At 27.0% G+C, this 24,636-nt stretch overlaps 5 protein-coding genes and 1 long non-coding RNA gene across 10 annotated transcripts in view; 2 read left to right on the top strand and 4 right to left on the bottom strand.

Moving 5' to 3' along the window:
* LOC118445241 (lachesin) overlaps positions 1–3,549 on the top strand; it is a 91,511-nt gene extending 87,962 nt beyond the window's left edge. The window contains exons 7-9 of the mRNA XM_035874396.2: positions 1,059–1,194; positions 1,417–1,574; positions 2,639–3,549. Coding sequence (XP_035730289.1) covers positions 1,059–1,194; positions 1,417–1,574; positions 2,639–3,009 — 665 coding nt within the window. The 3' untranslated portion in view covers positions 3,010–3,549. The remainder of the gene's footprint in view (positions 1–1,058; positions 1,195–1,416; positions 1,575–2,638) is intronic.
* Positions 3,550–7,448: 3,899 nt separating this feature from the next.
* Positions 7,449–8,825, bottom strand: ksh (transmembrane protein 167A-like protein ksh). Its single transcript, XM_035874391.2, has 3 exons — positions 8,699–8,825; positions 7,979–8,094; positions 7,449–7,681 (listed from the first exon to the last, which is right to left on the bottom strand). The coding sequence occupies exons 1-3, from the start codon at positions 8,699–8,701 to the stop codon at positions 7,576–7,578; spliced, it is 225 nt and encodes a 74-aa protein (XP_035730284.1). The 5' UTR covers positions 8,702–8,825; the 3' UTR covers positions 7,449–7,575.
* A 399-nt stretch (positions 8,826–9,224) lies between these two features.
* Positions 9,225–11,478, top strand: LOC118445237 (methyltransferase-like protein 25B). Of its 2 annotated transcripts, none has more exons than XM_035874388.2 (8): positions 9,225–9,363; positions 9,527–9,636; positions 9,721–9,988; positions 10,077–10,201; positions 10,290–10,592; positions 10,701–10,854; positions 10,925–11,034; positions 11,131–11,478. In XM_035874388.2, the coding sequence occupies exons 1-8, from the start codon at positions 9,238–9,240 to the stop codon at positions 11,414–11,416; spliced, it is 1,482 nt and encodes a 493-aa protein (XP_035730281.2). In that variant the 5' UTR covers positions 9,225–9,237; the 3' UTR covers positions 11,417–11,478. The 2 variants fall into 2 exon arrangements, with proteins under 2 accessions (XP_035730281.2, XP_035730280.2); XM_035874387.2 differs by having other exon boundaries at positions 10,053–10,201; positions 11,131–11,473.
* On the bottom strand, positions 11,250–13,295 carry LOC118445239 (uncharacterized). 4 transcript variants are annotated; one of them, XR_014983220.1, is made up of 5 exons: positions 13,279–13,295; positions 11,968–12,089; positions 11,783–11,876; positions 11,540–11,665; positions 11,250–11,390 (listed from the first exon to the last, which is right to left on the bottom strand). It is a non-coding gene; the product is annotated as an uncharacterized LOC118445239 (long non-coding RNA). The 4 variants fall into 4 exon arrangements; XR_014983221.1 differs by lacking the exon at positions 13,279–13,295 and adding an exon at positions 12,288–12,393 and having other exon boundaries at positions 11,968–12,069; XR_004839198.2 differs by lacking the exon at positions 13,279–13,295 and having other exon boundaries at positions 11,968–12,404.
* Positions 13,296–14,962: 1,667 nt separating this feature from the next.
* On the bottom strand, positions 14,963–18,877 carry VGAT (vesicular GABA transporter). Its single transcript, XM_035874338.2, has 4 exons — positions 18,055–18,877; positions 17,352–17,657; positions 17,001–17,133; positions 14,963–16,481 (listed from the first exon to the last, which is right to left on the bottom strand). Exons 2-4 carry the CDS (start codon positions 17,633–17,635, stop codon positions 15,297–15,299), a joined length of 1,602 nt encoding a protein of 533 aa, XP_035730231.1. The 5' UTR covers positions 17,636–17,657; positions 18,055–18,877; the 3' UTR covers positions 14,963–15,296.
* A 1,214-nt stretch (positions 18,878–20,091) lies between these two features.
* On the bottom strand, positions 20,092–24,471 carry Usp20-33 (Ubiquitin specific protease 20/33). The gene is made up of 4 exons (XM_035874337.2): positions 23,823–24,471; positions 21,982–23,736; positions 21,599–21,870; positions 20,092–21,518 (listed from the first exon to the last, which is right to left on the bottom strand). Exons 1-4 carry the CDS (start codon positions 24,242–24,244, stop codon positions 21,214–21,216), a joined length of 2,754 nt encoding a protein of 917 aa, XP_035730230.1. The 5' UTR covers positions 24,245–24,471; the 3' UTR covers positions 20,092–21,213.
* Positions 24,472–24,636: the final 165 nt, after the last annotated feature.

Here is a 24,636-nt window from a genome sequence, read left to right as displayed (position 1 = left end):
ATTATATCAAGTAGAATAATTTAAAAACAAAAAAAAAAAAAAAAAAGGAAAAAAAAACCCAATTTATTCGTGGCTCGTATAATAGACTAGAGTATTAAATCATACAAGTTGTATAAATATATCAATTTTATTAAAAAGATTTTATGTAATAAATTGAATCACACATTTTGAAAGTACTCTTTCGAAATCCCTTTGAAAGTACTCTTTCGAAATCTCTTTGAAATTTGAAATGAAAGATCATCAAGTTCGACGCAATTTATATGTAAAGTGTCAATGAGATCGATTAAATCGTTCGATTAATTTTTAATTCGTTAAAAATATTTTCAATAAAATCATTTTTTTTTTTTTTTGAATGGACTAATAATCTTTTTTGATATTTTAAACGAGAACATCTTTCCAACGTTCTTTACTGAGGCATTCTGTACGATTTCAACTCTATCATTGCGACCATCTCATTAATTCTCAAATTCGTAATAAGGTGGACGCCATATTAAAAATAATCTTCTTATTTCCTTAAAAACTTAAAAAAAAAAAAAAAATAAATAAATAAATAAAACAAAACAAAACAAAAAATAAAAACAGGAAAATAACATTCTCATATATGGGGCCTCACGCAGAAGCGTCTTACGCGAAATAAATTTCCCGTGAAATCGACTAAGTCACTTAATCGTAATATTTTCTTTTTTCTTTTTTGTTTTGTTTGTTTCTTTTTTTTTTTTTTTATCTTCTCGTAATAAAATAAACGCCACATATATTATTGAAAATAATCTTCGAATCTCTTTGAAAATTTGTAAACGTGTCTCAGCCTTAAAAAAAAAAAAAGAAAAATAGAAAAAAAAAAAGAAAGGAGAAAAAGAAATCAGAGAAAAATAAAAGAAAAGAAAAGAAATATTTCGCAAAATTTTATTAAAGAGTTTAAAGAGAATGGAATAGAGAAAGAGAGAGAATCGATAATTAACAATTCGATTTAAATCGAATACCCAAATTAGAAAATATTTCTAATAAATCCAACATTGAAGAAATCATTAAAGGAATTCTTTTTGTTATCTTCATTTCAGTCGCCCCAATTGCAAAAGTGCGTAATCAATTATTGGGTTCGCCATTGGACACGGATGTCTCATTGATCTGTTCAATCGAAGCTTATCCAAAGACGATCAACCTGTGGACCCGGAAGGAACAAGTGATCATGAGCGGGTACGTGTCGGAAATGACGTAAATCATATCCATAGAGCTTCTCTGAGCTTCCAAAGATCTTTCTCCCTTCCTCCCACCCTCTTCCTCTCACCCTCTTTCTCCCACCCTCTCCCTCTCTCTCTCTCTCTCTGGAATATAATCGATTCGATTTCCATCAATCGTTCAATTCCTTCATCACCCCTCATCACCCTGATACTAAGCGAAAACGATGTGTCGATGTAGCGGAAGATACGAGATCGACGAACGTAGCCAACCGGAGGAAGAATGGAAGACGACGATCGAGCTCAAGATAAAGCGTCTTCAGAAGACGGATTTAGGAGAATACACGTGTTCGGCATCCTCTAGTATGGGAAAAGCCGAAGCCACTATCAGGGTATATGGTAAGTCATGGGATGAAAATATGTCAATTTCCTTTTTTACTTTTTCTTCCTTTTTTACTCACTTTCTTTTTTTCATTCTTCTTTCCCTTCTCTTCTTTTTTTTTGCTTTTTTTGTTTGCTTGTTTGTTTGTTTGTTTTTTTTTCTTTTTTTTTTTTTTTTCTTTTTCTTTCTTTCATCTCAAACTCTCAATCTTTACTTAGATCTTCGAATTTATCTCTTTCATAAGATATACCATTTATGATACGCATCATTAATCTTCGATTAGGTTGAAAAGAAAATTGTCAAATTTCTAATGACTTTGTAAATCGTCATTTGATTACATCAGATTTTTTTTATTATAATACGTATTATTATTATTATTATTATTATTATTATTATTATTATTATTATTATTATTATTATTATTATTATTATTATTATTATTATTATTTGTTTATTATTATAGTATTCATCTAGTCTTAATATTTCGAGGATGATTTCAGAGGATGATTAATAAATCTAAATCTCTCACAATAAAGAATTAAATATATTCATCCCAGTAGCTTTCTAAAAAAACTTGTGTTCTATATGTGAACTTATTAAAAAGAAAAAAACAAATAAATAAATAAATATATATATATATACTAATAAATAAAAAGTAATAGCCAAAAAAAAGTATTAAAAATTCTGATATTGCTCGTATAGTATTTATCGATGTCAAAAAAATTTTATCATTATACCCAATTGAATTTTTCGATTAAGAATATGTTAACATTGTTTCTTAACCTTACCATTACTTCCAATAAATTTATAAATTTTCTCATATGTATATATATATACATATATATATATATATACAAGATGTCCAAAAATAATGGTACCAAATTTATACCACGTATTATTGAGATCAAATGGATGAAAAAAAAAAAAAGAAAAAAAAAGATCTTATATAAACTTATGTCCGAAAATGTTTTACATTATATATGCGGGGAAAAATAAATTTGTGGATAAGAAGAAAAAAAAAAAAGAAAGAAAGAAAGAAAAGAAAAAAAAATTACATGTACGTATATTTTCTCGTTTTTAGAGATAGAACGTGCTACGTTACCAACGCGTGCGACCTCGCCAACCTGGAGAAAACAGAACAAAGGTGGTAAATCAAAAAGCATTCTTGGGGTCTCTACGGTCAATCGAGTTTTCCACCAGCTGAGCACCCCGGCGATGCAGAAGAGTACATCCCGATTGATCTTCGGTAACAAATACTCAACGACATCGACTACCGTTGATCCACGTGGCTCATCATCGATCGTCGTAAAAGAGAATAATGGTTACACCGATGAGAAAAAAAGCGGATCTAAGAAGGAACCGAAGGTAGAAAATGTCGCGAACATCGGCAATTTTATCTTCAACAAACAAATATATACGATCTGCTTAACGTTTTTATCGACCATACGATAAAATCAGTTATATACGTTTCTCTTGATTACTATATCCATAAATATATATATATATTATATATATATATATCCATACAACCAATCTTCACCAGAAATACCGCAACAACAAACCACCACCACCGCAACAGCCACCACCGCCATTCGTTGGTCTCACTTTCAATCATATTCTTCTAACACTCAGAACCACCCCTCACCTAACCCTCATCCCTCTCACCCAACTCACATCACCCTCATACCCCTCAACCCCCCTTTTTTCTCTCTCATCCTTTGCGAGGCTGTGTCTGGACCTCCCTCCCCCCCGTACGGTGTTAATAAAAAGATGATAAGGTATGTGGTAATAATGGAAAGAGTAAAGAGGACATTAAGCCGTGTTAGGGTATAATTCTTTGTGAATTTCAAACAAGTTCTATCAGATATTGAACGCTTACGAATGTATTTTTTATGAACCTTTTGTCCCCGTCTCTTCGCGAATGAAGGAGAAAAAAATAAAGAAGAGAAAAGAAATCAAAAAAGAAAGAGAGATAGAGAGAAAGAAAAACGAGAGAGGAAAAGTTAAAAATAATAATAATAATTATTATAATAATAATTATAATAATAATAATAATAATAATAATAATAATAATAATAATAATAATAATAATAATAATAATAATAATAATAACAAAAAGATAAAAAATACGAGTAAATGGACGAGAGGCGTCCTGCTTTTTTGTTAATACTCATCGAACGTGTTTTAATCTCGGGTATTTTTGAAGGAAGCCTTCATTGTCGAAATCGATCGATCGATCGCCTTCATTTACTTTTTTCGATAGAAAATTACGGGGTACTTTTATATATATATATATATATATATATATATATATATATATATATATATATATATATAACGGATTAGTATGTCGAAAGCCTTATACATACATAAACGAACGTAAAGGGTCATGTTTTGAACGCATCGTTAGTGCCGTTCCGTTCGTTCGTTCGTTCGTTCGAGTATTTGCTAACATAACCACAAAAAAAAGAAGAAGGAAAAAAAAAGGAGGAATTTAGAGGTTAAAAAGATTTTACGACGAATGTCGTAATAAAAAAGTAAAGAAAAAGAAAGGAAAAAAAAGAAAAAGGTTAAAAAAAAAAAAAGAAAAAAGAACATCGAATGACGTCGATACAGCGATTAAAAATCTTTGATAACATTTATGTAATTTAACAACGTTTCCTTTCATTTCGTTCTCGTCTGAATGAAACTTTTTATAACCTCAAATTTTAAACTATTCGATCGATAAATAAAAAAAAAAAAAAAAAAAGGAAGAAAAAAGAAAAAAAAATAAATAGATAAAATAAATACAAAATAAATTGTAAAACAGGCGAGAATATCAAAGGATGCTGAGTTGTATAATTCCACCTAACGATGCATCATAAACCAATAAACATAGAAACATTCACGTATAAGCCGATGTTACATTAAAAGAAAAAAAAAAAAAAAAAAAAAAAAAGAAAAAAGAAGAGAAAAAAACAAAAAAAAACAAAACAAAACAAAAAAAAAAGAACAAACACAAGAAATAAGAAATCAAAAGTGGATACTTGCCCGTGTAATATATTAGATATGTTTGCGCTCGTACGTTAGGTGGTAATAGAAAGCTTCATTTCTATACGCTTTTACCTTTTGCATATCGTTATGTAACGACACCTATAAATATAAGTCTTTATAAAGGTACACGTTTCGACGTTAAATTCCATTGTCGCCGGTTAACCTACAACTAAAAGTATTTGCTCGATAACAGAGAAAAAAGCGAAAGAGAGAGAGACAGAGAGAGAGAGAGAGAGAGAGAGAGAAATATTATGGTATACATAACAAAGGACAGACATCAGTCTGATAATGATAATGGCGTTGCGATTGAAACGAATATCCTTTGTAATTTATTTTAATCGTATTACCTAATTAAACAATATAATCATTTTGTAAGTCAAAATGCATTTTCGCATAACGAGCGAATAGGCACTACCGAATCAAACTATTCGATTTTATTCGAACGCAGACAAATAATTAGCGTACTAACTTATAAATATAAGAAATAATAAGATGTCTTTATTTATCGACGTATCGAGAGCTTGCTCAGTAATAATATATATGTGTGTGTATATACATATAAAACATACATATATGTATATATATATATGTGTGTGTTTATGTATATGTATATATATATACATATATGGAAGATTCATAATCATACATACATACATACATACATACATACATACATACATACATACATACATACATACATACATACATACATACATACATACATACATACATACATACATACATACATACATACATACATACATACATACATACATACATACATACATACATACATACATACATACATACATACATACATACATACATACATACATGCATATATATATATATATATTATGAGACGACGTAAATTGTATAGAGGGCGTTGCTTGTTATTTCTATAATTTCTTTATCATTACTTTTTTTTTCTCGACCGTCGGTAATGAAGTAATTTACCTTATTATGGTAATAACTATTTAAATTGACCAATAATTATCGCGTCGTTTTTAATCTTAGATAAACTTTTTTATCGCCTTTTGTAATTAAGTTCACGTTTAAATAAGTATATTTATTAAATAAATAGTGTATAATATTAAGGGAAAATAAGAGTACGTAGAAAAGAGAATATTTTATATCGGAGATATATAATTTGATCGTATCAAGTGCTCTCATTTCTATTCGAAGTAATTTTAAGGAATGCGCTGTTCACCTTGCCCATCGTCCTTTTTTTTTTTTAATCGTTTTTTTTTTTTAATTTATCGATGGTTAGAATTTTTCTATCAAAATAATACAATTATTCTATCGTTCTTACATTGTACTTCTGCTTTAAAAGTTTTATTCACAAAGTGACAATAATTGTATGTAAGACAAAACACAATTGTGTGTATATAATATTATTATAATAGTTTAATTGGCTTGACATATTCCAAAAAAAAAAAAAAGAAGAAGAAAAGGAAAAAAAAAAGAGAAAAATTTTACGTGAAAAATCTTCTTTTTCGTATTTGATGCACGATAGCAAAAACAAAAAAGAAATGCCTAATTCATAATAATCATATTTATTATAATCTTTATATATATATATATATATACGAATATTCATATGGTCGTTTTTCTACCTCATAGAAGAAAAAGCACCAAAATGATAAAAACAATGTTTCAATGTAAACAAAATTTGAACGTAGTGATAATACATATCAGTTTTCAAAGTATATCGCTTTATCATTTTATACATATCGTAGTATTATCCTCTATTTTTATGTAGATATAAACAATGAAAACAAAAATATATATTATGGTGGATGAGGTGAACACGATAAATTCATATAAATTACTTGTGATCGTGTGATTTAAGTTAAATTTTCATTGACAAAGTACGAGATATATTTCTGTTATGTTTTTTCTCTTTTTTCTTTGTTTGTTCATTTTTTCTTTTATATAGTTCATTTGCTATACCATAAATAATTAGTTCTTAATCAACAAATATCTGCAATATTTACTTGATAATTATATTTTCTATAGCAAAATTAAAATAATAATTTCTATTGTATCAATTATATGTATGTATTACATATAGTTTTATTAAATTTACCGCATAATCAAAAACCATATCTTACTCTGTAGATAAAACGACATAAGTCAACAATATTAACGTTGATAAACGAATGTATAAAAACAAATAAGTACATACATACATACATACATACATACATACATACATACATACATACATACATACATACATACATACATACATACATACATACATACATACATACATACATACATACATACATACATACATACATACATACATACATACATACAACTAAGAAAAATATTGCATTCGATATTATGTATGACAGTGAACGTCGATTACTGCAGAGTACAATTTTTAGGTCGCATTGTGTGGTTTAGCATCACCAAGGAAGTTTTAGAATATCTGCGACTTTAAAGATATGATAAATGTACCTATTTAATAAACCCAATATATATATATATTATTACAAAACGATACTCAATATAATAATCCTATATTAATTGTATTAAAAAAAAAAAAAAAAAAAAAAAAAAAGAAAAAAATGTTGTTGTTTATAGAAAATATATTGTGAGAATAAAATGAAAAGAAAAGAAAAAAAAACAAACAAAAAAAAAAGAAAAGAAAAAAAAAGGAAATGCTCCCAAGATCATGTAATTATCAAGCTTTGGAAGGAATAACATGTTGATAAATAAATGATACAATGCAATTAGAAATGATTATTGTTTTATAAATTACAGTTGGCCTCAAAGAAATATGTTTTTTTTTTTTTTTTTTTTTGTTTTCATATTTGTTTCATCATCAAAGAAATATTAAACATACGTGTCTGTCATACATTCATTGTTTCTATTATATCATTCACACGTTATTAAATGTTACAAACATTTCCATATCTCATCCCAATATATCTTTGTACAAATCTATAGAAGTTCCTTGAAAAAGTTGCTATTCTATGTCCAAAATAATATACTAAATGCCATGAAAAGACAACTTAATGCCACATAAGGACTTTTCCTTTCTCCAATTCGTGCAGATTTCCAAAATAAACCAAGGAACCTGATTAAGAAAACACATATTAATAAGGATCATTAGAAAATATATACCATTATGATTAATTATTAATATATAATAAATTAATAATTATTACAATTATCAACGCATTTATATATAATTATTTATATTTAATAATATTAGAATTTGTATAAAAATATTGTGCACAAGTAATTGAAAATATAACATGATATAAGTTAACATATAAATGCAGTTAAAGATCAATAAAATCTTTTATATTTCATGCTATTCTCTGATACGTTTAAATTCACAAATATATAAAATAAAATCATTCGTACTTACCCAACTTTTCCTAAACGATTATCTAACAAACTTGGAGCGATAGATCTGATGTAAGTACAGGTACATATTAACAGAAGTAAGACGCATACCAGACTCTGGAAATTAAATATTGCAGACTGCCAAATACGGCAAAAATTAGTAAATGTTTCTTTTTTATATGCTGGAATAGAAATATTATTTTAAATACATTATTTAATTATAAATACATTAAATGATAAATGAATGAATATAGTAAAGAAAAAGTAATAATTTGTATATGATTATTATAAAATAAAAATAAACCTCATATGATTTTAGGGATCTGTAAAATTTTATACAAGAAAGGTTATGTGAATAGAATTATTATTTTTATAAATACATTAAATGATAAATGAATGAATATAGTAATAAAAGAAAAGTAATAATTTGTATATGATTATTATAAAATAAAAATAAATTTCGTACGACTTTAGAGAGATCTGTAAAATTTTATAGAAGAAAGGTTATGTGAATAGAATTATTCTTTTTATAAATACATTAAATGATAAATGAATGAATATAGTAAAAAAAGAAAAGTAATGATTTGTATATGATTATTATAAATTAAAAATAAAAGTCGTACAACTTTATGGTTCGTAAAATTTTATATAAAAAGGGTTATATGACATTATAATGAAAACTTCAATATATCTTACTTTTTACACTTCAGAATTAATAAATTAATATCTCATAGTGATTTACCATTATGATGAAAAAAACAGACGATTCACTGTCATCCAACAAGTTGAAGGTAACAAAAGGAGTGGCGTTCTGTTATTCAAATGTAAAATAACGTGACGACTTTGCTAGACTCATCAACGAAACCACCCTAAACAAACAAACATCAAAATAATATTACACCAGAGTAAAAAAAATAACCTATACGCATTGTATTATTAACAATATATTTTTCAAAAAATTCAAAGATTTGAAAATTTCTCGTAAAATTTTTTTATAAAAAAAAAAGAAAAAGAACATATTTCCCTATCAAATTTGTATCGTAGAAAATTTCTTCAAAATAACCAAAAAAAAAACATCTTCGCTTTAAGAAATAAACATTTTGTAATATCACTAACCAGATTCCTTTTTTTTTTTGTAAAATTAAATCTTTTTAATCAAAGTATAAGAAAAAATTTTTTCATGTTACAATTACACACACACACACACACACAACACATACACGCATTCACATACACACATCTATATTTGTATTAGCTTAGATACTTTTGTTATGATCTATCATGGCTACAACTAAAGATTCAATTACGGAATGTACCTGTAATGTTTGTAGAAGTGTACGTCTAAGAATAGATAAAATATTTTGTGTATTAGATATATATGGTTGGATGTTAGACTTTTATGTAGTGGTATGTGTATAAAATGAAGAGGTTAAGTTTTCTTACGTATAAATAGTAATTAAATTGAATTATTCATTTTATTAAAAAAAAAAAAGAAAAAAAAAAGAAGATTTAATATTTAATTTAAAAGAATCTAATGATATTGGTTTTAGATTAATAATTATCCTTATAGGATTTTTATCGAGCGAAACTATGGGACAAATTACCAAAAAGTTGGAAATTTGCTTTAAAGGATATACCTCCAGACGAATTTGGATTATGGTTATCACGAGAACGTTCTTGGTATAATTTCTTTCAATTACTATCAAATAATATTTATATCCAATCATAAGTGTAAGTCTATAATCAATAATATATCTTTTATAGCAGAAGAATATTACCCCTGTCGTTATTGGCATTACGTAAAGTTATAGATAATTTACAATTGAATAGGAATGATGAGAGTTCAAGCAATTTTTTACAATGTGAAAAATCGTTGACGATAAAGACAAAATGTAAAAATGTAAATTCTTTACATTTGTTGGATAACGAGCAACAATTAAAAGACTTAGATTTTACTTCCTCGCAATTTATAAAATTATTCAGAAAACATGTGAAAAAGAAAAAGACTCATGAAATAGAACAGATGGCACAGGTGATTATTTTATATAGAATTATAAATATTAACAAAATTTATATATGACATATATGAAACATAGATTTGCTCATATTATGCTCAAAAGTCAGAGTGCAAATCTGTGGTAGATGTTGGAGCAGGACTTGGCCATTTAGCTAGATTATTGACTTACCAATATGGATTACATGTAGCATGTATTGAACAGGATGAATTATTATCAAAAAAAGCTAGGTAAAGTTCTATTAATTTTCTTTAATTTTTGTTCTTTCTTTTTTTTTTTTTTTTTTTTTTTAATATATAATATGTATGAGGTTTATAGATTATATGATGAAGAATTGTTGATGTCTATGCGTAAACATGAGCCTAATTTCTCTCCTCTTAAACTGGAACATATATCACTGAAGTTAGAAACTTCTAATCATGCAGAAATGAATTTTAAACAGCATTTACATGAAATATTCGCTAATATTTATAATGTTAATACGGAATGTCTTCAGTATGGAATTATTGGACTACATCCATGTGGAGATTTAGCATCAATTCTCTTAAATCTATATTCGTTGACTAAAGAAGCAAGGTTCATGTGTATTGTGGGATGTTGTTATATGAAAATGACATTAGAGTTTGTATCTTATATATGTATATATATATATATATATAGACATCCTAATTTATTTACATTATTATAGGAAAACAGAATTTTTTTTACATATTTTGATTTCTTTATTAGGTACAATAATGAAAACAAACAAAAAGGATATCCACTTAGCTCGTATTTGTCATTTAAAAGTCACAAGCTTTCGTATAATGCTTTGGAAATAGCTTGTCATGCTATTGAAAAACATTGTGACAAATTGAAAAACAACAATTATGCAGATTTAATAGTACAGTATAATGTCATATGAATAATCATGCCAAAATATATATTTAAATTAATACAAATTTATTTTTAAGGTACATGCTTACAGAGCAGTTTTGGAAAATATACTTACAGAAAGAAATTTGTTACCTTCCCATAGTCAATTAAAAAATGTTAAAGTAACAACGGATATGACTTTTAAACAGTTAAGAAAACAATAAATAAAATCTTATATATATACTATAAATATATATTATAGAATTTAAGTGTTAAATTTTATATATATATTTTTTATTTTCAGATATTGTTTTCTTGCAACACGTCATCTTCAATCTGAATTACAACCAAAGGATATAGATCTTGAAGGAACAGAAGTAGAACATTATTTAAGTTATTGGTTACAAATAGTTATATTTTCATCGCTTAGAATTTTATTAGCACCATTGGTAGAAACATTAGTACTTTTGGATAGATTTTTATATCTTTCAGAAAGAAACTTAAATCCTATAATAAGACCAGTATTTAATGCAAAATTGTCACCACGTAACTTAGTTTTAATTTCTGTAAAAAATCATGATGAAATATAAATAACATCAATATTTGATATTTGCAATGTAATGTTTTAAGTTACCACCATCATAATAACCTATTAAATATACTTAAATAATAGCAAATAAAATTTCTTAATAAAAAACTTTTAATCTTCTTACATTAATCAATATGTACAGATGAGTTACGTGGTTGTTTTATCCAAAATCCCCATTTAGCAAATGTTTCGCCATTTCTTTCTTCCGTTGGACCACGAAATACTTTTATTTTTACACGTGGAACTTCTTCTATAATAAAAATAATAAAAAAATATTAATCCAAATATATATATATATATATATATATATATATATCGATTAAAATTAATGTTATACAATATTAATCGATACTATTCAAGATTTTACCATATTTTTTGTAATACGATTTATCTGACTTATTATCTTCTGACGATACATGCACTATCAACCATAGAAAAAGACAACATATGAAAGATATTTTCTGTAAAAATAACATAATATAAAATCAAAAAATAATTATATTATTATAGTTACGTTAAATGATTATTACTATGCAGTTGAAATGAGCATACCTTATATATACCAACGCATAGTATTCAGAGCATGACATATGATAGAAGTTTCGTTTGTGGTTTTATCTATAGTTTTTCTTACCAAAGAGAGAAAGTTATTTTCTAGATAAAAATGAGATCACCTTATAAAGAAATATCCGATGAAAATAATTCAATTGAAATAGGTACAAATGAAAGAAAATATCTTAAAATTTTGATAATGTATTTTCATTTCTTATATGTTAGCCACCATCCTTTATTTTTCTTTTTTTTTATTTTTTTTTTTTTTTTCGTTAAAGGAAGCACCTGATTATATCATTTTGTAAATTGCCTATACGTACATTCAAACTACACGAAAAAACATTGACAAAGTTGATTTTTAAGACGCCATTGTAGACGATAATTCCAACAAAGCATTTTAAATCTAAACGAAAGTATGGTTATCAGTTCTCAATGAAGTTCCCTCATTTTATACATATATTATTATTATTATTATTATTATTACTATTATTATTATTTTTATTATTATTATTATTATTATTATTATTATTATTACTATTATTATTGTTATTGTTATTATTATTATTATTATTATTATTATTATTATTATTATTATTATTATAATTATTATTATTATTATTATTATAATTATTATTATTATTATGCAAATGTAGAATAACAATGTAGTATTATTTCAGGATGATAACTTTGATTTGAAATTTCACAAATTAATTTCTATATATAATCTATATAATTGAACAATTTTTACTCGTATCATTTTTTTTTCTTTTCTTTTTTTCTTTTTCTCTCTCTTCTTTTTTTTTTTTTTTATTTAATGAAAACTCAAAGATATATTTTTGACATGTACTTATTGGATATTGTACATATACATATTATGTATGATTTGGCTTTGTTGTAACATATGCTTTTGTAAAAGCGAGAATAAGATAATCGTTTATTGTCTTGAAATATAAAGCCTCGTATTATCAATCACAGATTCAAAAACGAGAAAGGCTTTTTGGTACGTTCAATTGTGCAAGATACAATAGGAGAAATAATTATAGATTTTAAATGATTTTGCGAGAGAATAAACTTTTTTCAAATATTTTTACTTCCCTTTTTTTTCTTTTTTTTTTTTGTTTTTACCTATTTCATATTATACAATATATCTTCCATAGAGAAATTTTTAATTAATCATTACATTCACGTAGATAGATCATTAAAATATATTCATTGTAAACGTAATTATTATTTTGATAAATTTTTGGTTATGTTCGAAATGATAACAAATAAATTGGCTGTTCTTGCGTTTAATAATAAATAAAAGGATACTCGAAAGTGAATTAATATTAATTTTTATGACTAATTTTGTCACGAATTACGTATGTGTGTGTGTATATATATATATGTGTGTGTGTGTATATATATATATATATTAAATTTAATAATCCTTGACCTTAACCTTTAATGCTTAACGGCTACAACTCTCAATATATAACGTTTAATATTATTAACAAAGTTTCGTCTCGATCAATAAATCGCAATATATAATTATTATTATCATGTTGGAAGACATCATTGGAAGACAAGTTTCATTCTGTGATTATTAATTAACAATTCCCCATAATATTTAATATTTCGATAGTACAACAATAATTGTTATATTTTTAACCTCAGTGTATTAAAATTTAACACTTTGGTCATTATTTTTCATTTAAAATAATTTGAAACTTTTTATTTAAAAAAAATAATATTGAAACTTTTTATTTAAAGTTTCAATAATTTGTTTATATAAATATATGAAAACTAACCTTAAAAAAAAAGGTCTGATAGAAAAATTATACCTGATTATAATTTTAATCGAATATTATATAAATTTATTTGAAAAATTCAACAAATATTTGTCGTTTCGATTAAAAAAATATCACGACTAATTTATACACATATATATATATATATATATATGCAAACTAATCCTTAGAAAATGTTCTAATAAGAAAAATTAAATTCTATTGGACTATCGAAAAATTAAAAATTATTACAACGCTTTGAATGTTCTCAAATCGATAAATTGGTGTAAAAAAAAAAAAGGAAAGATAAATAATCGTAGACTTTGTAAATTATATACTTAAGTCACATAATTTTTAATATCCATCTAAATAAAATTGTTGAAATTTATTCAATGAGAGAACATTCTTCAAGCGTTTTAATTATCGACGTAATCCACGTAATGCATATACTTAGAAACTAAGATATATCTTCTAAAAGGACTTTACAAACTTTGGAAGACGTTCGATTATTCGACTAATCGTTTTGTACAATTTTCTTGTACATACATACATATACATACATAACCAAGTGCATTATTAATTTGCACTCGACGAATGCACGTTTATTTTATTATTTTATTATTGAACCTTCGATGGCACTTTCAATGCAACCTACGTTTAGGCGAACTATCATTTATATCTATGGCACAAACATGAGGGATAACTCTTTTAAATTTCTTTTTTTTCTTTTGCAAGAGATTATACTACGTACTATAATTGCAACCATCGAGCGTCATCATGACGTGCTTATTGTTCAAAGCGTACTTAAAAATTATTTATAAGGTACGCAATCAGGATTAGAAAATCCGTAAACTCATTTTTCAACAGTTTTTAACATCGACAGATTTTATATATAATATGGAAAACATCGATGCTTATAGTCTTACGATATGTAATCTAAATGAATTTTCTAAAAAGCTTTTCTTATCGTCATTCGAAAAAGAAATTTTTATTTTGGAAGACTCTTGATTTATAACATTTCCTTCGCTCATTTATAGATCTCTTCTTTTTTCTTTCTTTTTTTTCTTTTTTTTTCTTTTTTTTTTCTTTCTTTTTTATTTTATTTTTTTTAATTCAATGGTCAATGAACAGTTCAGATTTCTGAAACTGTAAAATGTTTTTTCATTCTCTCTTTTTTTTTTGTATTTGTATTTTGCATATTGTTAGATATGTCAGTTCTGGTTGAATTTAAATATACAATATATCATCAAAATATCTCTAATTATGACAGAACTCTAAGCGATCTTAAATGGAAGACACTTGATTTGTTAAATTTCGATGAACTATAATCATTTTGAAGATCGTTGGAAGAGTAAGGATGAAATCAGATGATTGAGAAAATTATTGGATGTTACGATGAGCATTTGTTTATCCTTAAAAATTTTTCTATCTTTCGATTTCAAAGAGACACTATACATTTTGTTGTCCCATTAGGATAAATGAAAATTTGCGATTCAATATTTCTCAAGCTCAGAATGAGATGAATGAGAAAATGAAAGCAATAAGAATTATATGAATCATTTAAAAGGGTAAACCAATTTCAAAGGCATCAATCAAAGCGGTGCCAGAATCATAAACACCAATTACCCCAAATAGTATACCTAAAAAGATGACAAAACAATCATACGCTACAGCACTCCATTCCATAGAATTTCTTTTAAGTTTAAGATGAAAGTAGCAAGGCCATATGAACGACAACATAGTGCCAGTGAAGGAGCCAATGAAGCCCATGAGAATACTGAAATGTGGTATGAATATAGCCATGAGAATGGTGAAGACAATAACACCGACTCTCCATGCCAGACCCCAAACTTTAAGTTCTCGATCGACCGTCCAAATCGTAGGAAAGATTGTTTTAGGTCGACCTCTGAAAAATGCTCTTTCAAGTAATTCACAGGCAGCATAATATGGCAAAGGATAAGACAATACAGCTTTAACTACCAGACAAAAATTGACTAAACCTTTAAAGCCAGGTGAATGAAGATTGTTTGTGATCACCTGTTGTGTATCATTCTGGAAAGTCAAAAAGCAAATCCATCCAAAAAGAGATTTAAAGGCAGCAGCAGCTATATGACTCCAGTTTAACATCCAATTAAACTTGGAACGATCTATCAGATTTCCTTCTAACGTTGGTAGAAAGATTTGTGAGGTGTAACTGAATACGATTACACCAAGCGAGATTGGAAAGTTTTTCATATCGATAGTCCATTTAACTTTAGACCATCCCCAATCGCCTATCTCCAAAATGCAATAACCGACGATAATGAAATTTATGAAAAGATGAGACATCGTACACCAAAAGCTGAGCATCGATACATGTTGCAAAGATTTGAGAAAGCCAAGAGGAAGTAAAAATATCCCTATTAGCATCATCCAACTTCTCGTGTCGATAGCACCTTCGGGAAAAGAACCGATCATTAAATCACCACATACAACAACGTATAAGATGCAGGTCATCAACAATTCTATTATTTGTGCAATGTTGACTGCCCTTGCACCCCATCTTGGACCGAAACATTCTTTAGCAATGGCTACGTAAGAATCTCGTACCCTAACACGTTGACCTGTTACTGTGTCGAACTCATATAGACACTCGACGAGAATCTTACCAGTGTAACAGCAAATATGTGCTATACCGACCATTGCTGCGATTGCCCAATAACCTCCTCGTAGGACTGCAAATGGTAGAGATACGATGAACATTCCCTAAAAACAAAAATATTATTTTCTATTCATTTCAATTCTTTTATTATTATTATTTTTTTTTTGTTATTATTATTATTGTAATCGATGGAACTTAAAAAGAAAAAAATTATTTGACTCATTTGAATTCGGTTTTTTTTTGTTTCTTTTTTTAATTAAACCAAAAACAATATTGTCTCTCAGATTATATCTCTCAGATCTCTTTTCTTTTTTATTTGTTTGAATTAATGAAAGATGAAAAAAAAAAAAGTATATATTTTATCTTTCTTATTTGAATTTGCTGATCTTTTTTTTTCTTAATGAACAAAATTTTTTTTTCTTTCTTTTTTTCTTTTTTTTTTAATTCAAATTTTTTATCTTGTTCATTTAAATTCTCTCTCCTTTTTTTTCCTGATAATTTTTAAAAATAATTTTTAATCTCGCTTATTCGAATTCGACAGTCTCATCTAATTGTTTTTCTTTTTTCTTTTTTCTTCTTTTCTTTACTTTTTTTTTTTTTTTAATCAATCAAACTATGATTACCTGAATAGCATTGGTAACATTCCACGCTGCTTGCCATTCATTAATCTTCACACCAGATCCACCAAATTCACCGCCACCCTCGTCATATTCGCTGAATTCTCCACTGCTCAAACTTCCTGTTCTAGCTTTATCTCTGTGGAAAAAAAATAAAAAAATAAAAAAAGAAAAAAAGATACACACACATATAGATATATATATATATATATATATATATATATATATATATATATATATAATCATGATAATATGAATTAATAACTCATAAAAATTCATAATAAGGAATAGAATTAGATAAGTAAGACGCAATTAGTTCCTTTGATTAGAATTACAAAATTGATGATAAAAACTTACCCATTTCTTTGATAACTAAATGAATCCTCAGCAATAGCAACATTATTCTGTTCCCTATATGCTTGTTCACCATTCATTGTCGTCATCTCAGTATTATCCTCGCCTTCTCCAAACGATTTAAAATCACCGGTACGAGCTTGAGGATCACCTTGACCAGTCATACCGGTACCACGAATTAATTCCATACATGGACTATTTTCTGGCCATTTAGCTTTTAATGTCTCCCAAGCAACGTTAACTGTCGCCCCAAAGGACGGTATATAAAATCCTCGAAAACTAGTCATCTTGAAAGATATTTTTTCGAATCTAGGACGATTCGAATTCGATGAGTTATCGATTAGAGTATCATATAGTATATTGATATACTAGATAAGAAATATAAAAAAAAAGAATAAAACATATATATATATATATATATATATATATATATATATATATATATATATATGTATACATATATATATATATACTTTCATAATTAATTTAAAAATCATTTTTAAAAATTATCATGAAAAAATTCACGTATATTAATGTTGACCTAATACATTAATAATATGAATAAAAATTCTAAATGTGAATTATCAATTTTTTTTACGAGTTTTAAATCAAATCCTCTTATTATGTCATTAATAAATATAAGATTTAATTTTTTCTTTTTCTATGTATTATATAAAAATGTTAAAAATTATATTTAATCACTTACAAAAAATCGAATTATTTCTTCTTTCTCCGATGAAATCAAATGAAAAGGTTGAACCTTCTTCTTCTTCTTCTTTTTCTTCTTGAAGAAGACACGATTAGTCGGTCGGTCCTCTTCTCGTTATATAAGGAAAAAACGATTGCCAAGGAAACTAATCTAAAAATTGATCCTTAATTCGAGAATAAAGATCCATGAATGGAATAAGAAGAAAATGAATTTGAAAATGATTTGACTAAACTAAGAGGAACACAACGAGAGCATGGCGGTCTATGGGTGATCGTCGAGTTCCTAATCACAAAACCCTTAATCGTCGCATTGACCAAGGGAGGGTTGTTCGCTACTGGGATTGGAAGATCGGGGAATATGGCCAGCATCCCTCGAACGCGCAGGGCTCGATCGATCATCCACTCGCGGTCCATGATATGATGAGATATTACATCTCGTTTCAAGTTCATCTCTACGATTTTTTTTTCTCTTCATTTTTTAGACAACCCATTTTTTTCATTTATTTACATTTATTATTTCATTTGGTTCATCGACAAGTCCCGAATTTTTTCGAATCTTCTCGTCAACAGTATTTTTTAATATAAAAATATGGAAATTAATTCAGAATTTTTTTTTTCCTTTATTTCATTTTATTCATTTCGTAAAATTTCGAATCTTTTCTTCAAGACTTTTGGAAAAAGATTGATATTAATTCAATGTTCTTCGTTTAGCTCTGTTCATGGAAAAGTTTCGTATTTTTTCGTCAACTTTTTCTTTGATAAAAATTGAAACTTAATTCAATATCTTTTTTATTCAATTTCGTTCGTTCGAAAAATTTCGAATCTTTTCGTCGTGACAATTTTTTGAAGAAAAAAAATTTGAAGTTAATTAAATTTTTTCTCTTTATTAAAATTTTTTTTCATCGAAGAATTTCATCAGAATTTGTTGGTAAAGATTGAAATCAATTCAATTTCTTCCTTTTTTTTTTTATTTAATTTTATTCATCAAAAAGTTTCGAAAATCTTCAAATCTTTTCATCGAAATTTTTATGTAAAAATTGAATGAATTTTTCGAATCAGATAATAGAATAATAAATTTGGAAATGGAATGAATTAATTTGGATCATAAGATGAAACTTCGATTATTTAGGATAAATGATTTATTCCAACATTTCTTAAAAAAATAATTCATGCATCAACCACGTGAAATATATCAGAAGTCAAAATTTTGTACGGCTTAATATTTATAAGATTCGAATTTTTTTTTTGAAATCGTCTCTTTCTTGTATGTGTATGTGTGTATGTGTATATATGTATGTCTATTTTAAAGTTTGATGAAATAGTAAAAATATTTTTTTTTTTTTATAACAATAATAGCAAGAGTACCGATGACGACAATTAAGATGTTTTTTTTCTTTTTCTTTTTTTTTTTACTTTTCATCTACATATGCAATTTGTTTTTTTATTTTTTGTGTTTTATTTTTTTAATTTTTTATTGCACATCAAGCAATCGATTGTTATTGAAAATATTTTCTTTTTCTTTTTCTTTTTCTTTTTTTTTTCTTGTCTAATAATAAATGACATTTTTTATATATATGCAGGTATATAATATATTATTGCGTACAAACACTAAAGGTGTTGTATAATCACATCGAACATACACACACAAATATATATATATATATGTAGATATATATATATATATACACATATATATACATGTATATATATACATATATATATATATATATATATATATATATATATATATATATGCATGCGTGTGTGTGTGTGTGTACAATTAAGATAATGTTTATTTATGATATTCACAAAAATACGAAATAATATGATTGTTCTTACGAAGCTATTATTTTTTCTACCCCATAGATTTCTACTCTTAAATGGTAAGAAAGTTTTTTCTACTAGATAATCACGAATTTTTTTTCAAATTGTAAGCTGTTTATGAATTTTTAAAGATGATATATTAAAAATATATATATATATATATTTATTTATTTATATATATTTATATTCATAATAAATAAAAAAGAAGAAGAAGAGAAAAAAAATTTGTTTTTATTACTTATCTTAAATTTTTCACAGTGACTTTTTGGTAGTTATTATCCTTACGTTTATTATCTTAATTAATTTTCAATGGTGGATTTTTTTTTTTTAATTATTTCAACTACCAAAAAGAAAGCCGTGTAATTATAAAGATAAAGTGATAAAACATCTATATTATTGTACAAAAACTAATATTACGTATTAGCATCACTATTTTTTGGTAACACTTGTGCGATTAACGTAAAACATTCTTTTATGTGTATTATGCAAATGTGTACATCAATTATTTAATAAAAATTAAAAGTTGGAAATTTCGGTTTTCTATTATGAATTTCTTTTCTGTTTTTTTTCTTTTTTTTTTTTCACATTATGATGTTAAATCGTTCAATTAAATATTTATATAATAATATCATTTGACACATCATATTCAACGAAAACGTAACTATAGCTGATTTCATTGTCAGTCTTTTACCTTTTCTAAGAAAATGCATAATAACATACCATGACATGTGTGTATTTACATAATTTTTGAGAATTTTATAACATTATTTTGTACATGCAGGAATGACACACAAATGTAATAAATGTATAAATAATTTGAAATACAAGACTCTTAAGAGACTGATTATAGCCACCAATTTGAAAAAAAAAAATATGCTTAAAAAATACGCTTAAAAAAAAATAATACAATATCTTAGAAACCAAACCTTGTACTAGCAATATTACCCATTAAGCATAAAATATTCAAGAATCTACGATCAATTATATATATATGTGTATGTGTATATATATATATATATACATACTAGCAAGAAATTAAATGTACAGATAAACGTTAATAAGACTATATGGATTGTAAATCGTCAATAATTGTTTTAAATAACATTTTGCATCATCATTGTATTATACAAGCAATAATGTGCACTTAAATCCTTATTTATATTAAATACTCCTTTTAAAGTGTCTAATAATGTATTTATAACACAGTGACATCTAAGACGAAGGCAAAATTTAATCATTTCATTACACATTTATCTGCTGTACTTTGAATGCTCAATGGAAATTATTTGTAGTTAAGTGTACTGTAAAATGTTTATTAAATACGATATCTTATTTACTCATTAACATCTCTTTGTGTTTGGTGAGAATCACTATCAGACGTTATACTTTCAATAGCACTATCTTGTTGTGAAAGTGTTTCTGAACTTCTAGCTACACAAACTTTATTAGATTTCATTTCTGTACGACCAGATTTAAGACTCTGATCTGTGAGATTTGGACTTGAAGTGGAATGTAATGAAGTATTAGGTTGTGGAGGTATTGGTCGTTGGCATGAATGTAACATTAATTCTGGACCTCCACCATATGTATTTAAGAAAAAGTGCCATAGTTCTTCTGGTATTTGTCCACAATCTGATCCTACAAAATACATATTTTATAATAATGAAAAATAAATTGAATGTATATTTCTATTTTAATCATAACATCAGAGAACTTACCAACTTTAAGTATGTTTTGTCCATTTTTATTTACGACAATTGAATTGTTATCAATTGGTCCAGGTGGTTGAGTTTCTTTACCTCTAACAAAGCCTTGCCATTGTCGCAACCAGGCCATTGCCAAACCATAAATAGCACTATGATTTTCTGTATTATGATTTAATCGTTGAAATATTTCCATCTCATACTGTCTTCTTTTTTGCAAAGATTCATACTTTTCTTCACAACTTGGACATTCATAAAGTTGTGTACATGCTGGTCCACCACCAAATCTAAAAGAATCAGGTAATTTTAATTAAGAAGACTGTATAGAAATTTATATATAATAAATAAAACAAATTATGTTAATATTTTTTTTTTTTTAACTCTGTTAAAACACTTACGTATTATAAAGATATTCCCAAACAGCTTGTGGTATTGGCATACAAAGTTTATCACTTATTTGAGCTGTCATTGGATTTTCACCACCATGAGGGCAAAGGAAATCAGAATTATCTATAGGCCCTGGTTCAGAAAATGTATTAAAACGATTTATCCATTGTCGTGATACAAAGAAATTTAGCTCGGATGGTTCACGAGATGAAATTTCCATTAATTCCATTGTTCTATCACGTAGTTGCATCATTTCTGGAGACCACTTTTTATAAAATAGCACATAAGCTTCGCAATGTTTAACAGTTTCTGGTGGAACCTCCGTAACACATTGATCATCAAATTCAAACCATTTATTAACAATAGAATTCAATGCATAACATGTATAATGACCACCACCAGCTGTACCATGATGACAAATAACAGATATCAAGTCATATGTAGTAACTTTAGACACGCATTCCTTATGCAAGTATGGCCTCATATCTAATCCTTCTAATGGAAAAGAGACATAATTTGCTATTTTAGAACTAAACATTAGTTCATGACGAAATCTTTTTAAATGAACACAAAGTATTTCTGGGAGCTCTAGTACTTTAGAAAATTTAATTCCATTACGAAGTTTGTTGCACTTCTCACAACTATACATATTATCCCCTTTTAGCTCGTCAGCACTGAAAAATGCAGAGAGACAGTCATGAAGGCTAACAACTGGACCCCAAAACCAAGAACGCATCCATTGCAAAAACCATGAAAGCCAACCATTCTGATTTGTTACATAAACAACATCAGAACATGGCCCTGCTTTTTGAGGTGTAAGAGATCCCTGATGTAACATGTCAATATGATCTCTACTTGGAATAGGTAATGATAAATCTTGAAATGTTTCTACTCTTGTAGAAATCCTGTCACATGTTAGACACTGTACACTGCTTAAAAGCTTACCATCAAAAATATCACTTATGATACTTCTTGTTTTCATTTGTTTTTTGGTACGATGTTTGGCAGGTGAATTTGGTGCAGATCTTTGTTGCTGAGGAAAAGATTGCTCAACGGTAGATTTTTTAATACTTCTATTAGTAAACTTATTTCTTAATTTTTCTGATTGAGAAACACGAGAATAACGTCTCTTTGTACCACGTTCTCCTTCATCACTTAAAGAACTCTGCTCGCTTACTCCTGAATCACATGTTTCATATTCACCATCTGACTGACTTGAACCATTTCCATCTACTTCAGTTTCATCATCGTCGGATGAATGTTCACCGAGGCCTTTCAATCTTAGCAACATATCTTTGTCATCTTCTATGTGTTCCTTTAATTCTTCATGCAATTGGTCCATAAAACATCTTAAAAATTCTTGTGTATCATGCTGATGATATCCTCTAAACATAGGATGAACAGTTCTAATACCAGATAAAATGCCATGTGGCACAACGTATCCGCGCGTTTTCCTATTCCACATATCTCGGATAAGATTTAAATAACATAAACTCAATGCAGGCTTCTTATCTTTGGACATATAATGTACCAAATGACCACAGTCCAAAAAAAACTGTGTCAAAGGTGGCACATTGGATAATGCTTGAAGTGCTGCATTCATGTAACAAGTATTACCTATATTTTGAAGACCAACTAAGCCTCTTGGTTTACCAGAAAAATCTTTACTTTCGTCTGAATCTGTGCTATCTGGAGAGTCGCCAGATTTCTCATTAAATAATCCTCTATCATTATTTACTTTATTTACAAACCATTCCCCATAGAATCTATAATTGATTAAAATTGTAACATTGATATATTAAAAAAAAAAATAATAATAATGCATATATTAATATCTATTAATTTTACTTACTTGTCCAGCATAAGCCTATCCAAACCATCCATTTTATTATCAATATTATTAGGTGCATCTCCAGAAAATTTACTTCCCATTGTTTTGATATCTATTTGATTAGGTGACAATGGTGGTGATGGTATGTATCTTGAAAGAACTTCTTTTTTACAAGCATAACACCATATACGATTCGTAGTAAGATTTATATGAGCACAATGAGCAGGAAACATTTGATTATGAACGGTACTATGATTTAAATGCGTTTCTGCACAAGCAACCCAACGACATTCAGGGAAAAGACATAACCAAAGATTCGGTCCATTACAATTACAATCATTGCACTTATTATTATATCTGTCTTTTTGAGAAACTACACTTTCGATATAGGAAAGATCGCCATGGTTAGCGATATGAGGACAATTCCTTGCTACGACTGGCATTTTGAATTTATAGATTTCCCTTCTCCAGCTTGAATCGATTAAGGGGCACTGAATGACACATATGACTTATCTTCTAACATTTATAGAAAATTTAGGCTATGTTCTGCTCATGTTGACGTTCCAATCGTTTTCTAACCTGCTCCAAACACGTCTCACTCGAATATGATCGAGGATTCACCATAAAAATGATTATCATTGAAGGCATGAGATCCAAATTCTCAATAAATAAGAAACCATAGAAGATACATTGGTGATGATAACGTAGACATTTCCTATTGGTTGATATTTTATATTTCAAAAACATGGCGGAATTTATATCGTTTTGTGTCTTCAATATTTTATTATTTCAAGATTGTGTTTTTCCATATATTTTTCCATCCAAAATCTTTTAT

The sequence above is a fragment of the Vespa mandarinia genome, chromosome 18, assembly GCF_050613455.1.
Source record: "Vespa mandarinia isolate Hongniang chromosome 18, ASM5061345v1, whole genome shotgun sequence".
Taxonomy (NCBI): Eukaryota; Metazoa; Arthropoda; class Insecta; order Hymenoptera; family Vespidae; genus Vespa; species Vespa mandarinia.
This window is presented reverse-complemented; position numbering and strand designations above follow the sequence as displayed.